Here is an 18,077-nt window from a genome sequence, read left to right as displayed (position 1 = left end):
AATATTAACCAATTGGCATGATCGATTGGGAAATCCTGATTCAACAATGATGCGAAGAATTAAAGAAAATACACATGGTCATCCGCTGAAAGACCAGAAGGTCTTTCAGAATAATAAGTTTCAATGTAAAGCATGTTCTCTTGGAAAACTTATTATAAGACCATCACCAGCCAAATTCCAAACTGAATCACCAATGTTTCTTGAACGTATTCAGGGTGATATTTGTGGACCAATCCATCCACCATGTGGACCATTCAGATACTTTATGGTATTGATTGATGCCTCCAGCAGATGGTCACATGTATGTTTATTGTCAACTCGAAATGTTGCATTTGCAAGATTACTTGCTCAAATAATAAAATTGAGGAATCAATTTCCCGATTATACAATCAAGAAAATTAGACTTGATAATGCTGGTGAATTTACTTCCCAAACTTTCAATGATTATTGTATGTCTATGGGAATCATTGTTGAGCATCTTGTTGCTCATGTACATACACAGAATGTATTGGCTGAATCATTGATTAAACGTCTGCAAATGATTGCTAGACCAATGATTATGAAAACAAAGCTCCCTATTTCTATATGGGGACATGCAATTTTACACGCTGCTTCATTAATTCGCATCAGACCAAGTGCATATCATAAATACTCCTCATTGCAGCTTGCATTTGGTAAAGAACCAGACATTTCTCATCTGAGAATTTTTGGATGTATGGTGTATGTGCCTATTGCACCACCGCAACGAAAGAAAATGGGACCTCAAAGAAAGGTTGGAATTTATATCGGTTATGATAGTCCATCAATCATTCGATATCTTGAACCTCAGACAGGCGACGTGTTCACAGCACGTTTTGCTGATTGTCATTTTAATGAGGAAATCTTCCCAATGTTAGGGGGAGAACAGAAACATACCGAAAAAGGAAATTACATGGCATGTATCATCATTGTTACATCTGGATCCAAGAACAAAACAATGTGAAAAAGATGTACAACAAATTGTACACTTGCAAAGAATAGCCAATCAAATACCAGATGCATTTGCTGACACAAAAGGGGTAACTAAATCATATATACATGCTGCAAATGCCCCTGCTCGAATTGAAATTCCAAAGAAACAAATTGAAGATACTCATGATGTCATTAAACGCCTGAAGCGTGGAAGGCCAGTCGGTTCGAAGGATAAAAATTCTCGAAAAAGAAAATTTACAGAGAAACACGATTATCACAAAATAAAGAATGATGTTCCTGAAGAAACACATGATGATCACAAAATAGAGAATGGTGTTCCTGAAGAAACACATGATGATGAAAATATTGTGTCAGAACCACAAACTGACGAGAATCATGAAATCTCTATCAATTACATTAATACTGAAAAAATATGGAACCGAAAAGATATAGAAGAAATTGATGATATATTTTCTTATAATGTGGCAATCGACATCATAAATGATAATGAAGATCATGAACCAAAATCTTTTGGTGAATGTAAAAATCGGCAGGATTGGATAAAATGGAAAGAAGCCATCCAGGTTGAATTGGATTCGCTAAATAAACGTAATGTTTTTGGACCTATAGTCCTTACACCTGAAGGTGTAAAACCTGTTGGATACAAATGGGTTTTTATTCGAAAGCGAAATGAGAAAAATGAAATAGTGAGATATAAAGCTCGACTTGTTACACAAGGTTTTTCTCAAAGGCCTGGAATTGATTATGAAGAAACGTATTCTCCCGTGATGGATGCAATTACGTTTCGGTATTTGATTAGCTTGGCGGTATCTGAAAATTTAGAAATGCGTCTTATGGATGTTGTTACAGCTTACTTATATGGATCACTTGATAGTAATATATATATGAAAATCCCTGAAGGATTTAAGATGCCTGAAGCACAAAGTTCAAAACCCAGAGAATGTTATTCTGTGAAATTACAAATATCATTATATGGGTTAAAGCAATCTGGTCGAATGTGGTATAATCGACTAAGTGATCACTTGATGAAAAAGGGATATGTAAATAATTCAATATGCCCTTGTGTTTTCATTAAGAAAACAACATCCGGATGCGTAATTATTGCTGTATATGTTGATGATTTAAACATCATTGGAACGAATAAGGAAATTCAAGAAGTTGTGTCATACTTGAAGGAAGAATTTGAAATGAAGGATCTTGGAAAAACCAAGTATTGTCTGGGTTTACAAATTGAACAAAAAGAATGTGGAATGTTTGTTTACCAGACAAATTATACAGAAAAGATCCTTAAACGTTTTAATATGGATAAATCAAATCCTTTAAGTACTCCAATGGTTGTTAGATCATTAAACATAGAAAAAGATCCATTCCGTCCATGTGAAGAAGATGAAGATATTCTTGGTCCAGAAGTACCATATCTAAGTGCTATCGGTGCCCTTATGTATCTTACAAATTGTACAAGGCCTGATATATCTTTTGCCGTAAATTTGTTGGCAAGATTTAGCACATATCCAACAAAGATACACTGGAACGGAATTAAACATATATTCCGTTATCTACGAGGAACGACAGACTTGGGACTTTTGTATTCAAAAGATGCTAATCCAAGTATAATTGGTTATGCCGATGCTGGATACTTATCTGATCCACACAAGGCACGTTCCCAAACTGGATATGTTTTTACTCGTGGAGGCACTGCAATTTCTTGGCGTTCACAGAAACAAACGCTCGTAACAACTTCATCAAATCATGCGGATATTATTGCACTACATGAAGCAAGTCGTGAATGTGTGTGGTTAAAATCAATGACCCAACATATCCAAATCTCATGCGGATTATCATTCGACGAGAAACCTGTGATATATATGAAGATAATGCTGCATGTGTTGCTCAAATGAAAGAAGGATACATAAAAAGCGACGGAACTAAACATATTCATCCTAAGTTCTTCGCATTCACCAAGGAGCTTGAGAAGAATAAATGTATTGATGTTCGTCACATTCAATCAAGTGAAAATTCATCAGATCTCTTCACAAAGGCGCTTCCTACGTCAATATTCAGAAAGCATATACATAATATTGGGATGCGCAATCTACGAAATTTGTGAAGAATTGTTCGTGTCAACATGAGGGGGAGTTTACGTGACTGCACTCTTTTTCCCTTGCTATGGTTTTTATCCCACTGGGTTTTTCCTAGTAAGGTTTTTAACGAGGCAGTATAAAAACACGTAATGAAGATAATCATTATGATCATCATCACAAGGGGGAGTGTTGAAAAATATATTTAAAATGTGTGTATTGAATATTTGAATGTTGAATATTTGAATATTGAAAATAAGAGTTGTAAATATTGAAAATTAGTGTGTGATGATGTAAGTAATGATGTATTTTATTTTTGGATTATTTGTAAAGATTTCCTATAAATAGATCTCTCATTTGTGAAGAAAATCACAATTGAGTAGAGACAAAAATATTATAAAGTGTGTAGTTTGGTAAATTTTGAGAGTTTGAGATTTTTACTTTTTACCATAAATTTTTACTTTTTCACAACATAAATAATATTTTTACTTTACAGTTATCATAAAGTTCATTTCTGTTTGTTTATATTTTGTAAATAGTGTGAAATTACATAAAAATCTTACCTAATATATTTCAAATTTTCTCGCAAAGTTAAACAAAAATTGTGCTCTCAATATTTGTAAGTACATTGCAACTAATAACCAAAATTTTGTATCTCCAACTAAAACTTGGGACAAAAACTTGTATGAGACGGTCTCACGAGTCGTATTTTGTGAGACGAATTTCTTATTTGGGTCATCCATAAAAAAATATTATTTTTTATGCTAAGAATATTATTTTTTATTGTGATTATCGGTAGGATTGACTCGTTTCACAAATAAAGATTCGTGAGACCGAGAGACCGTCTCACAAGAGACCTAGCAAAACTTGAATATGGATAATCTATTAATATTGGAATTTGAAATGAATATCAGATTCTTTGGACATTTTATGATATATTTATTTATATAAAAATCATGACCACTTGTTTTTAAAAGAAAAACATGACAATTTCTGTTGTTAAAACTCAAAATTATCGCATTTGAATTTTGGGGGGTTGAAGCAAAATTTTGTCATAGAAGTCAAGTAGTGTACGGGTAATTTTGTGTAAATTTAAAAGATAAAGTGCTATGTTATTAATATCTTTTGAAGTGTAAACAGCGCTTCCTATGGCAGAATCTAAAAATACACAATATAAATTTGGTTTCTTGAAGCAGCAATGGTAAAGACTTGAGGAAAGAAGGAACACCAAAATACATGATTAACAAATTGATGTATTAGATGAAATGTGTACTCATCCATGATTGAACAAAGTAGACGTTACTATTTGTCTCTTAACCATATTCCGACATTCCATTATCGATTTCATTCATCACAAATTCAAAAAAGACAAGTCACCGTAAAGATCTTGCAGACGACTGAATGTCTTCATTTGTTGCAAAATGAATGCAGCAATCACCATAACTTGTTCTTGACCCAGAAGAGGAGGAAAACAACTCCAAGAACAATAGCCACTGGGGCCCATTTCCGAATCAGAGCCTATAGAAGAAGATCAATGAATCACTTCTAAAAGTCCAGTTGAGTGAAACTCACACAATTTTAAATGCCATGGCAAAATTTCAACAATGTTGCATTACTGATGAATTTGTCATCTGAACATATAGGTTAATTCTTGAAGCAGAATAACATGAACGAATCAATTCTTTAGCATACGTGTGAAAGGATCTCCATTGAATACTTTTATTACCAGTAAAAAAATTGCATTTACACAAATTGAAAATTGTAATATTCCATTTATCGAACCGTAAATCAGATTCTTTGGCAGTTAGAAAAAAATGGATAGCTTACCTGGCGATTCAAATCTTTTGCCTTGTCCGCATATATGCGGGACTCAGATGTCAAACGACTGGACATCTGACTGACCTCTGCAAATAGATAATAAAAGAATAGTGTAAGCCAATCATCTAAATTCTTTGAAAAATGTAGATCTTAGGAATGAGAACATAGAAGATAAAATTGCTTACGGTCCAACTTTTCACCAACACCAAGAACTTCTTGTACATTGCGAGTCATAATTTGGTGAACTTCATAAAGTTCGTCATTTAACTTTGAAATGTTCCGCTGAGTTCTTGTATCCTGGTATAATTTCTTTGTCTTGAGAATAAATGTATCTAGCAAACGCAAAAGCATCCAATGCATGATCAGAACAAAGCACATCATATTTTGAGTATACCAGAACAAAAATAACTACTAAAATATGGGGTTAAAAAAAGAGAAAGAAGAGATGCATAAACTCACCAAATTTGATAAAGGCATACGGTCTAGCAGCAGTTTCAATCTGATTTCCATACACACGCTCAAATTCATTCTTGAGGTCTTCCAGATATTGAAAAGAGAGTTTCTTAGGATAAGCACGGTCACACATTGTCAAATAGCAAACACGCCCTTCAATAATATAACTGGATATTGAATTTAAGGTCAAAACTGTCCAGAGGGATAAGTTGAAAGCTTTAAACATATGTTGCACAAGAAAAAACAAGATAATGAGTCTCAGGGTGCTCATGGAATTCATATAATCACCACTTAAGAGCAAGTTATTTTTCTGATAAGCATACAAAGGGGACAAAATTGGCAGCAGAGAGCTTCTTTCTATATGTAATGGGTTAAAATTAACTGATGCAGTTTCTGATTTTGCTATGTGAAACCAAAGAGCAAAAGCCATCAATTGCTTTAATATAGACAATATAGATAACCAAATGATGGATGGAATATACAGAAATTATTAATTTCCATCCATACACAAAACCCATGGGACACTGGCAAAATCTCTAAACATATATTGAAGAATATGAGAAATGATCATCCCATATGGCTCCACACAAAGATTCTATAATGCACTGACATAAAGTTAATGAAAGCAGGGCATGGTTGAAACTTATATTGTTTTCGTGATGATGTAACAAATTAAAACCTAGATATGCACCACTTTGGCGGGTAACAAGTAGAGAGAAAATCATAAAATAACCAAAATGTCCAAAAGGATACTGAAAGACATATGGTCCTGTCTCAATCGACATTCTTGAAGGCTCATTCTGGCCCCTTGAGAGGTTTTTGAACAAAGACTTAACTTGCTGTTTATAATAATCAGCATCTGGAACATCACGACCATCATCCAATCCCTCTGCTAGAGGAAGGCCATCGGTAACACGAGCAATCATAGTCAATTTTACCATCTTTATTTTTAAAGAGATCCACACCTATAAGATATTTAATAGATCAATCAGTCATGTGAAAAGGAACTAATTCACCTTTCTTTCACTTTCTTCACTAATCTTGAATAAAAATGGTGCATAAATAAAAAGACAAACCTAATCAACCGCAACAGCAGAACTAACCCCAATACTTCACATCCCACAGACAGATCAATTCGGATCGAATTCCGAAACACAAGAACAACACATTCATATCAAATAGGAGGCATACCCACTCATATGTCTAAAAACTAAATCCGCCCGATTTCCAAAAGTACTGAACTAATCGATCAAAACAAGTACAACAAAAGGTACATACAGATCAACGAAAACAAGAAATTCAAACATAATCCCAAAATGCCCTTTCAAAAAAATGGCAAACATTCCCCAAAATGGAATACAGAATACCTATCGCATGCGTATGTGAGACCTCGACCTATGCAAATCGGGATCTCCGATCTTGAATCCAACCCCAATGATTGGATGATTCGTGAATTTGAAATGGATCCTCAGCCTGAAAATTCAAACGATTTGTACTGATAATCGGAAATTTGACTCGGGAGAAATGTAACATTTGAATCGAAATAGGGTTTCAGAGAATTAAATAAAGAACATAAAATATAATTGTATTTATTTATAATTATGATAATTTTTTAATGCTTACATTTAAATGCAGGAGTTTCATTTTATTATAGTTTAAATTTCATATTAAAATTTTCTTTAAAAAACAAAAACAATTGATGGAGAAATCTTTCACTAATTACGAACAAATCATTTTTGCACTGGGCTTCAATATATGTGGTCGGGCCCGATTCGGTCCCAACCCTTAACCCGACAGGTCTAGATAGATGAATCAAAGTTCACGTAGTTCATTTACCTTTAGACTTTTATTTTTTAGAGTGACGTTGTTCAATCATTCGTATTTTTTCTCATCATTGTTTGGGATGTTCCTTAAATTTCGTCTTGGTTTTCTTATTACTTTTAACATCTTGTGTTTGGGTAATGACTTTTGATCAATCATTGAGCAAACAATTGGCTTCCAAGTTTTTCGGCATTAAGCTAAAACGTCTCATATAATGTATTTCCTCCAATACTAAAAGTTTGCTTCACTGCAACCGCTGAAACATGACACACTATAAATTATTTTGCCATTACAGACAAAATTTGATATACTTGTGTATTTGGCCTCTTTAAAAAAATAATATAAATTAAAAAACTATTTATTAAAATATTACAAAATTGAAATTTTTATGAAAATAGTGCAATCTGGCACTTTTTCCTACGGATTCTAAGTTTTTTTTAAAAAAAATAAAAAAGTGGTCAGTGACTCTGTCACAGATTTTGAATCCGTGACAGAGAGTCACGGATTCATTTGCGCCCATTTTGTCGATTCATTTGCGCATTCCTCCGATTCATTTGCGCAAAATTCTTAAAGGTTGTCACGGATTCTTTGTTTCCAGTTGTGTTTTTCGACTAGGCTGCGTTGGTTTATCGAGCATCAGTAATTTTGAAGTATTTAACATGTATTGATACCCCAGGGATGGGCCCAATACCCCTGGCCCATCCCTAGCCCAAATGGAAGACAAGCCCATCAAGGGCCCAGATATTCTCCTATAAATACCGGGTTTGAGTGTTCAGTTGATTCATTCGCTATATTATTGTTTTCAGCAGCACTCTTAGCTGCTCTTCACTCATATCCTCAGTCACTGACTTGAGCATCGGAGGGGCTATGCCAGGACACCCTCCTGGCCGCCTTCTAACGGTCTTATTCGTGATTTCAAGCTCGGGACAATTTTGAAACTTGCGTCTGTACTAGTGACACTTGCTGGAATCGAACCCTAAATTTCCCGTGAGTATCACTTGGCGTCGTCTGTGGAAAATTTGAGTTGAAACGTAGAGATGGTAGGCAAGAAAGGGAGTAGAAGAGCTACCTCAGCATCATCGCTGTGATGCCCAGTTTAGGAATTCATAATTATTCCCTTACCAAGTGCCACATTTTCTACAATCTTTCTTTATTGAACTGCTATTTTTATTTTTACCATTATTATTATTAAAAAGACATTGTAGATAGAAATTTAAAGATTATCTACAATCATTTAAAGATTATCTACAAATATTTACATTCTTATTTCAAATATGTACAATTATTTTACAGCGGAAGTTTAACATTTATTTATAAACAGATCATCTCCACTTTCAAATGCTCTTATTTCAGCTTCAGTTATTTTTCTTCTGTTCCAATTCTGGGGTTCCTGTGTCTGGAAATTACAATAGACGAAAAGAAACAAAGGGTTATCATTGAGGACTTAGTGAGTTTAAATTAGTAAATAGCTTTTAAATAAATTAAAATAGCGATTCGTTATAATTATGCATGAAGTAATAGGCATAACAATTTAGATGTTATGAATGCTATGCAATGGAATAATAGATAAATGAAAATTCCATAAATTAACATTGGTGGCTCTAATTGAGCACTTTTTACGAGCTAGGTGAACCATTCTCTGTACCGAAATATTCGGTGCGCGTTGTACAGATGAACCATATACCCGAGACTTTTGACCCATTATTCATTAGACTCATTTTTCGGGCCGAAGCCACGTTGGCCAGTGGACTCAATTTCCGGACCGAAATCCGTTGTCCATGAATCCATTCATTAATGGTATATCAATCCATTCATAAATATGCACGAAAATATATCAGTAATCGAAATGAATTGTAGATAATATTTGAACATTAAATAAATGCTATTGAAATTTCCAGGCCAAATACCAAAGGCTTTAATAAAAGAATGAATAGTAATTTCCTCACCTGATAACTTACAATTTAGGCTTGATTAATAATCCAAGTTGCTGGAGCAAGTCCTAAAAATATGTTATGAATGATATTTATATGTTAGAGTTTTTAAATAACTAACTGATCATTTCCAGATTATTTTTTGTTCAAAATTTAACCCGGTTGATTTTACTTAAGTTTGCAAAATTCATATTAATTAGAAAACACCTCTAAACATTACGAAAGTTGGTCAAAAAATCAGAAATATCACTAGGAAAGTTCGGCCGTCGGAAAATCGCCGATACGACGGCGCGTGCAGTACACGCGCTGATGGTTCCGGCGCGTGACTGGCCTTCCGGCGGCCACGCGCGGCCGGCCTTTTTCCAGAATATGTAACTTTTTATGATCTTGAATTCTTATGTTGAAAGTATTTTCAAATTCTTACCCGATCAATACCAGATTTAATTATCATCGTATGGTTAACTAAGGTACTCCGACATTCCGAAAATGTTAGTTTCGGCAATATTTTGGGACGACGGGCGGTATGTACCTCATCTATGCAACAAGAGGTACAACTTTTATGTTCAAGCCGACCTCTAGTTTGGTGTGTAGCTATAAGAAAGATAAGCGTAGATTACCTTGCTTGAAACAAGATTCCGATACCGTTTCTCGGAATATCTTTGTTTGATTTTCTGGTTTTTGAGCGATCCTTTTATGTCACTTCCAATGCTATGTTGCTTTACGATATGAGGTGAGTAGTTGGTGATTTATTGGGATTTTTCGGAAAAGGGTATAGATCTTTCTTCTATTTTCTTCTCTTCTTCACTCCTTTCTTTCTTCTTTCTTCTTTCACCCTCTGTTTCTTTCTTCGGTGGTTTGAAAATGAAGTGTTCAGCTATATATATAGCCGATTCCATGCTTATCCTTTTATTATTTTTTTTATTTTTATTTATTTATTAAATGAAAAAATATTATGTTTATCCAAACTTAATATTATTATATTCTTATATCTAATTATTATATTATATTAAACATATGTATTGAACCTAATTATAAATTATCTTATATTAAACTTAATAATTATTGTACTTAATTACTTAACATATATGTTGAGCTTAATCATAATATTTTATTATATTTTGGGTATTTGATTTTGAAATGGAAACTTCATTCTGCTTGATGAATTTTTTAAGTGTATTATGATGTATTTTAATGTATTTCTAGATACTTTGGATAAATAAAATTGGTACCGACAAATAATGTGATAAAATTTTAAAAATGAAAATAGTAAAATTTATACTGATAAAAATGCATTTATGCACCTTTGTTTTTAAGGTGTCATATTATCCCCTCTTTTTAAAAATATGGCCCCTAGATTTAAGAGTTATTGGAATAAATGCGGATATTGACATCTCATATCTTTCTCTGTTTCCCACGTTGCTTCTTCAATGTTGTGTTTTTTCCATAATACTTTTATCAACTGAATTGGTCGACCATGAAGTTCCTTTATTCTTTGGTCCAAAATTTTCACAGGTTGCTCTTCATATGTTAGATTTTCTTCCAAATCTATCTGTTGGTGGTCAATCAATTGAGATGAGTCTACTTGGCATTTCCTTAATTGTGATACGTGGAATACGTTATGTATACCAGAGATATTTCCAGGTAGAGATAGACGATAAGCCATAGTGCCTATTCGTTCTATCACTTCAAAGGGTCCAACAAATCGAGGACGTAACTTTCCCTTCTTTCCAGCACGCTTGATTCTTTTTCTTGGTGATACTTTTAGTAATACGTAATCTCCGACTTCAAATTTCAAATTTTTCCGCCTTTTATCTGCATAACTCTTCTGTCGACTTTGAGCTGTTTGTATTCGTTGCCTGATAAGTTGTATTTTGTCGATAGCTTCTTGTATAATGTCAGGCCTGATTGCTCGTTCTTGTCCATTCTTTGTGCCTCTCCATTCATCCATATCCCAATTAAGAGGAGAGCGACATTTTTTTCCATATAATGCTTCATATGGTGCCATTTTTATTGAGGATTGATAACTATTATTGTATGAAAATTCAACTAGAGGCAAATGTTTTCCCCAGTTTGCCCCAAAATCCAGCACGCATGCGCGAAGCATGTCTTCCAATATTTGAATGGTTCGTTCAGACTGACCATCAGTTTGTGGATGTACTGCTGTGCTAAAATTTAATTTGGTACCAAGGCATTCCTGAAGTTTTCTCCATAATCTTGACGTAAACTTCGGATCTCTAGCAGATACTATGGTAGTGGGGATACCATGTAACCGTATAATTTCCTTCTGATAGAGTTCAGCCAGTTTTTCCACCCCATATTTGTGACTTATGGGTATGAAATGTGCTGACTTGGTTAAGCGATCAACGATCACCCATATGCTATTAAAATCTTCTGGGAGCTGGGGTAATCCGGTCACAAAGTTCATAGTTATTTGATCCCATTTCAATTCTGGTATAGGAAGTGGATGCAAAAGACCTGCTGGTCTTTGATGTTCAGCCTTTATCATTTGGCAAGATAGGCATTGTGAAATGAAATCTGCAATATCTCGTTTCATTCCTTTCCACCAGAAGTGTTTTTTAATCTCTTGGTACATCTTAGATCCTCCTGGATGAATGCTGATCCGAGATTGATGTGATTTTTCCATTATTTCCTTTTTCATTGAGCTAGGCACACAAATACGGTTATGATAGAATAGTATTCCTTGTGAATTGGTGACAAAATTGGTATCAGTACGGAGTTTTGAAACTTCTTGGTCCAATTCTTGATTTTGCTTAATTCTGGTATGAAATTCAAGTTCAATTCTCAATCCGGCCAAGTGACCACGAGAATGGATGTGTACCCATTCTTTTACTTCTTTCATTTCCAAACAAGCTATGCTAACCTTTCTACTTAAAGCATCAGCTACTACATTATCTTTACCTGATTGATAAAGAATGGAACAATCGTAATCTTCCAAAAACTCAATCCATCTTCTTTGCCTCAATATCAGCTCTTTTTGAGTAAATAAATACTTCAAGCTTTTGTGGTCTGTATAAATATCAAAAGTGGAACCGTACAAGTAGTGTCTCCATTTTGCTAATGCAAACACTATTGCTCCTAATTCCAGATCATGAGTGGGATAATTTAACTCGTGATTCTTTAATTTTCTAGATGCATATGCAATAACTTTATCGTTTTGCATCAGTACACATCCAAAGCCTTCTTTTGAGGCATCTGTGTAAACCACAAATCCTTCTGTTCCTTCTGGTAAAGCTAATATAGGTGCACTGGTAAGCATTTCTTTTAATTTGCAAAAACTTTTCTCGCACTCATCATTCCACAAGAAAGGGTTGTCTTTGCGAGTTAGCTGTGTCAGGGGAACAACAATTTTCGCAAAATCTTTGATAAATCTTCGGTAGTATCCTGCTAAGCCAAGAAAACTTCTAATTTCTGTGATGTTGATTGGTTGTTTCCAGCGAGATATGGCTTCTCTTTTTGCAGGATCTACTTCCAGTCCTTTCTTAGAGATAAAGTGGCCAAGAAATGATACTTTTTCTAGTCAAAATTCACACTTACTGAATTTGGCGTACAATTGATGCTCTTTCAAAGTTTTGAGAATCAATCGTAAATGTTGAGCATGTTCCTCATTACTTCTTGAAAATATCAAAATGTCATCTATGAATATGACAACGAATTTGTCCAAGAATGGTTGGAATATTCGATGCATCATATCCATGAAAGCTGCAAGAGCGTTGGTTAATCCGAATGGCATACCACAAACTCATAGTGTCCATAACGGGTATTAAAAGCCGTTTTGGAGATGTCATTCTCCTTAATTCTGAATTGGTAATATCCTTGTCGCAAATCAAGTTTTGAATATACTTGAGACCCTTGTAGACATCAAACAATTCTTCGATATGCGGTAGAGGATATTTGTTTTTGATGGTAACATTGTTAAGTTCTCGATAATCAATGCACATCCTTAGAGTTCCATCTTTCTTTTTGACAAATAATACAGGAGCACCCCATGGAGATGTACTAGGCCGGACATATTTCTTGTCCATAAGCTCTTGTAATTGAAGTTTTAATTCTTTTAACTCTGAAGGTGCCATTCGGTATGGAGTTTTAGATCTGGGTTGTGCTCTAGGTATTAGATCAATGGAAAATTCTACGTCTCTCTGAGGAGGTAAAGTATTGATCTCTTCAGGAAAAACCTCTGGAAATTCTTTTACAACTGAGATTTCTGAGATCTTGAGTTGATCCTTTGGCTTATTTATCAAATAAAATAGAAATCCATGTCCGTTGTCTTTTAGTATAGCCCTAGCTTCTGCTGTTGATACTATTCCCATGGCATAGTTAGCTTTGGAAATGATTGGATGTTGTTGATACTATTCCCATGGTATGGTTAGCTCTGGAAATGATTGGATGAGAAGTTTGAAGATAAACTTCTTTTGTGTAGCAGTTGAGCTGGGCTTGGTGTCTAAATAACCAGTCCATTCCAAGAATAATATCATAGTTCTTGATAGATAATTCAATCAAATCTGCTAGATATTCTTTTTCTTGGAAGTTTAAGGGACAGTTTTTGTAAATGATGTCAGTAATCCTCGTTGTCCCTAGAGGTGAGCTAATTTCGAAGCTATATGGCAGCTGCTCCGATAACAGTGGTAATTTATGTACAAAAACTTTTGAGATAAAAGAATGAGTAGCTCCTGGATCAAATAAAGTTTTTGCAGATCTGGATAATATGGTAACAGTACCTTCTACGACTGCAGTGGGGTCGACTTCCTCCTCTTTGTTTCCTAAGAGGGCATAGGCTCGAGCAGGTATCTTTGGCTTTGTTGTGGGTTGAGTCTTCTGCGTTCTTTTTGGACAATCTTGAATACGGTGTTGCTCACTTCCGCAAATAAGACATTTTCCACCTTTTCTCCAGCACTTTTCTTCTTCATGATTTGGTAATCCATAATATCCACACTTTTTATTGTTGTTTCTTGGAACTTTTCCTTTGACAGCTTCTCCTTGCTTGACTGGTTGTTTTCTTTTTTTCAAATTTTCTTTTCCGATTGTTATCTTCTAAAGGGCTGGGCTTCCTGATTTTCTTTTCTTCTTTCTCTTTTTTCAGAAGTGCCTTGATGTCTTCTTCTACTCGTAGAGCTTGATTGACAGCAGAGACATAACTGGCAACTTCTGTGGACAATGTTGCCCAACGAATATCTAGATTTAATCATTGAACAAATTTTTTTGTTTTCTTACCTCATCTTCCATGTAGTGTGGTGCATAATGTATAAGACGGTGGAATTCTGCCTCATATTGAGCTACGGTCATGTCACCTTGGACTAAATCCATAAATTCACGTTCTCGGGTATTTAATATAACTTGAGTTATATATTTACCTTCGAACTCTTGCAGAAAATTGTCCCAAGTTTTTGGGGTGTGATTCTTTGTACACTTATATTCCACCATACGCCACCAGTTGTGAGCTGCTTCTTCAAATAAGTAGGTGGAAAAATTCACCTTTTGTTCTTCAAAATAATTGAGAATAGAGAATATTTTGTTGATTTTGCTTAGCCAAGATTCTGCTTGATACGCATCTGATTTGCCTTCAAACTTTGGCGGTTTGAATCTCAAAAATCTCTCAAGAGCTCGATCATTTGCCTCAATATGATGTTCTTGAGCTTGATCATGAGGTCGTGGTTGATTTTGCTGACAAAATTGCACAAATTGATGCATTATTTCAAACATATTTTGTATGTTTTGTTCTTGGGGGAGATTGTGTTGAGCGTTTCTGGAATTTCCACCAGTTGCCGAGTTGTGGTCATCTTGAGGGGGAATGTCTTGTCCGATTCTGGCTTGAGTACTATTTTGTGAAGACGTCATTCTAAACACATAAATATAAAATATGAACATATCTTGCACTATATTTATATCATAAATGTACATAGTTATGTCAGAGGGTAAACAGTCAGTTTTATTTATAAACAGGACATGTTTCAAATATTTACAATACCCAATCATAATACAAACAGAACAAGCAAACTGAGTCATCACGCCTACAAAAGATGATGACCCTGATAATCATCATACCTACAAAAGATGATGATTATTAATACTAGTTATATACTAGTGCAAAATAGTCATTGTCTTCATTCGTCGTCTGAGAGATCTATAAAAGTTGTGTGGCTCGAGCCTTCATTTGTGCCTGTGGTTCCCATGGTAACATTTTGATCCGTATTCGGCAGTGATGTATGTGGTTCAACTGGGTCCGGTTCGTAACTAAGCTCATTTTCATTTTCTCTTTCAGGTAGGATAGTCATTGGAATAAGTTCATCTACTCAAAATACAAAGTTTTCCCACATGGGGTCATGAAGAAATTCAACTTCTGGTGACTGCAACAGATAATCTTTTATCATAAAGGAGTCTTGATCTATTGTTGTGTTCATGATTCCAGAATATTCTGCAAAAGGGGCTGGTACATACTCTGGAATACTACTACCTCCGGTTTCAAATGTGTTAGTGATGGGAGGTGCTGTGGTCTGATTAGCTTGATTTGTGTAATATGGACCGATAACACCAGGTTACATTCCTTGGATAGATTGATAAACCAATTCACGCCCATGCATGATTAAGTGGTCAATGTGGATCGAAGGATGTGATACTCCCTTTAAGAAACTAATCAAACATCGGTCATAGAATTCATGCATGTCTAGTAAGTATATATAAGAGTGCGGTCTCTTTCATACAGTACATGACCTAATTCTCCCTGATATGCTAGATTATCAGCCCTCATCCGTTCTTCAATAAATCCATGAAAAATTTCAGTTGTTCCAAAGGTTTCAAAATGCTCCCGATACATGTTCACTAGGCATTTCAAATCCGAGTTTTCTTTGCTTAATTTTTTTATTTCTTCCTCCATTTGTTTGATGATTATAGTTTGTTTATTTCTTGATGTCCCACTAGACTCCGTCATCCTGAAAGGAAAACATTTCAGTTATGAAGACAACATAAAGATTAACGTATGACATTATAATAAACCTTAGGCTCCTATCTCTAGGTTCTAAGAAACCTAGGCTCTGATACCACCTCTGTGACGCCCGGTTTAGGAATTCATAATTATTCCCTTACTAAGTGCCACATTTTCTACAATCTTTCTTTATTGAACTGCTATTTTTATTTTTACCATTATTATTATTAAAAAGACATTGTAGATAGAAATTTAAATATTTTCTACTATCATTTAAAGATCATCTACAAATATTTACATTCTTATTTCAAATATGTACAATTATTTTACAGCGAAAGTTTAACATTTATTTATAAACAGATCATCCCAACTTTCAAATGCTCTTATTTTAGCTTCAGTTATTTTCCTCTTGTTCCAATTCTGGGGTTCCTGTGTCTGAAAATTACAATAGACGAAAAGAAACAGAGGGTTAAGTCTTTGAGAACTTAGTGAGTTTAAATTAATATATAGCTTTTAAATAAATTAAAATAGCGCTTCGTTATAATTATGCATGAAGTAATAGGCATAACAATTTAGATGTTATGAATGCTATGCAAAGGAATAATAGATAAATGAAAATTCCATAAATTAACATTGGTGGCTCTAATTGAGCACTTTTTACGAGCCAGGTGAACCATTCTCCGGACCGAAATATTCGGTGCGCGTTGTTCAAATGAACCATATACCCGGGACTTTTGACCCTTTGTTCATTGGACTCATTTTCCGGGCCGAAGCCACGTTGTCCAGTGGACTCAATTTCCGAACCGAAATCCGTTGTCCATGACTCCATTCATTAATGGTATATCAATCCATTAATAAATATGAACGAAAATATATCAGTAATCGAAATGAATTGTAGATAATATTTGAACATGAAATAAATGCTATTGAAATTTCCAGGCCAAATGCCAAAGGCTTTAATAGAAGAATGAATAGTAATTTCCTCACCTGATAATTTATAGTTTAGGCTTGATTAATAATCCAAGTTGCTGGAGCAAGTCCTAAAAATATGTTATGAATAATATTTATAAGTTAGAGTTTTTAAATAACTAGCTGATCATTTCCAGATTATTTTTTGTTTAAAATTTAACCCGGTTGATTTTACTTAAGTTTGCAAAATTCATATTAATTAAAAAACACCTCTAAACATTACGAAAGTTGGCCAAAAAATTGGAAATATCACTAGAAAAGTTCGGCCGTCGGAAAATCGTCGATACGGCGGCGCATGCAGTACACGTGCCGATGGTTCCGGCGCGTGACTGGCCTTCCGGCAGCCACGCGCGGCCGGCCTTTTTCCAGAATATGTAACTTTTTATGATCTTGAATTTTTATGTTGAAAGTATTTTCAAATTCCTACCCGATCAATACCAGATTTAATTATCGTCGTATGGTTAACTAAGGTACTCCGGCATTCCGAAAATGTTAGTTTCGGTAATATTTTGGAACGACGGGCGGTATGTACCTCATCTATGCAACAAGAGGTACAACTTTTATGTTCAAGCCGACCTCTAGTTTGGTGTGTAGCTATAAGAAAGATAAGCGTAGATTACCTTGCTTGAAACAGAATTCCGATACCGTTTCTCGGAATATCTTTGTTTGATTTTTTGGTTTTTGAGCGATCCTTTTATGTCACCTCCAATGCTATGTTGCTTTACGATATGAGGTGAGTAGTTGGTGATTTATTGGGATTTTTCGGAAAATGATATAGATCTTTCTTTTATTTTCTTCTCTTCTTCCCTTCTTCCTTTCTTCTTTCTTCTTTCTTCTTTCACCCTCTGTTTCTTTCTTCGGTGGTTTGAAAATGAAGTGTTCAGCTATATATATATAGCCAATTCCATGCTTATCCTTTTATTAATTTTTTATTTTTATTTTTATTTATTTATTAAATGGAAAAATATTATGTTTATCCAAACTTAATATTATTATATTCTTGTATCTAATTATTATATTATATTAAACCTATGTATTGAACCTAATTATAAATTATCTTATATTGAACTTAATAATTATTGTACTTAATTACTTAAC

The 18,077-nt window shown here is 34.5% G+C and overlaps 1 protein-coding gene across 1 annotated transcript; it reads right to left on the bottom strand.

Moving 5' to 3' along the window:
• Nucleotides 1-4,268: 4,268 nt before the first annotated feature.
• On the bottom strand, nucleotides 4,269-6,887 carry LOC142531658 (25.3 kDa vesicle transport protein SEC22-1). The gene is made up of 6 exons (XM_075637876.1): nucleotides 6,689-6,887; nucleotides 6,075-6,286; nucleotides 5,328-5,488; nucleotides 5,054-5,200; nucleotides 4,878-4,954; nucleotides 4,269-4,568 (listed from the first exon to the last, which is right to left on the bottom strand). The coding sequence occupies exons 2-6, from the start codon at nucleotides 6,260-6,262 to the stop codon at nucleotides 4,485-4,487; spliced, it is 657 nt and encodes a 218-aa protein (XP_075493991.1). The 5' UTR covers nucleotides 6,263-6,286; nucleotides 6,689-6,887; the 3' UTR covers nucleotides 4,269-4,484.
• Nucleotides 6,888-18,077: the final 11,190 nt, after the last annotated feature.

This window comes from Primulina tabacum, chromosome 17 (assembly GCF_025594145.1).
Source record: "Primulina tabacum isolate GXHZ01 chromosome 17, ASM2559414v2, whole genome shotgun sequence".
Classification (NCBI taxonomy): Eukaryota; Viridiplantae; Streptophyta; class Magnoliopsida; order Lamiales; family Gesneriaceae; genus Primulina; species Primulina tabacum.
Note: the sequence above shows the minus strand (reverse complement) of the source record. Positions and strands in the feature narration are given on the sequence as shown.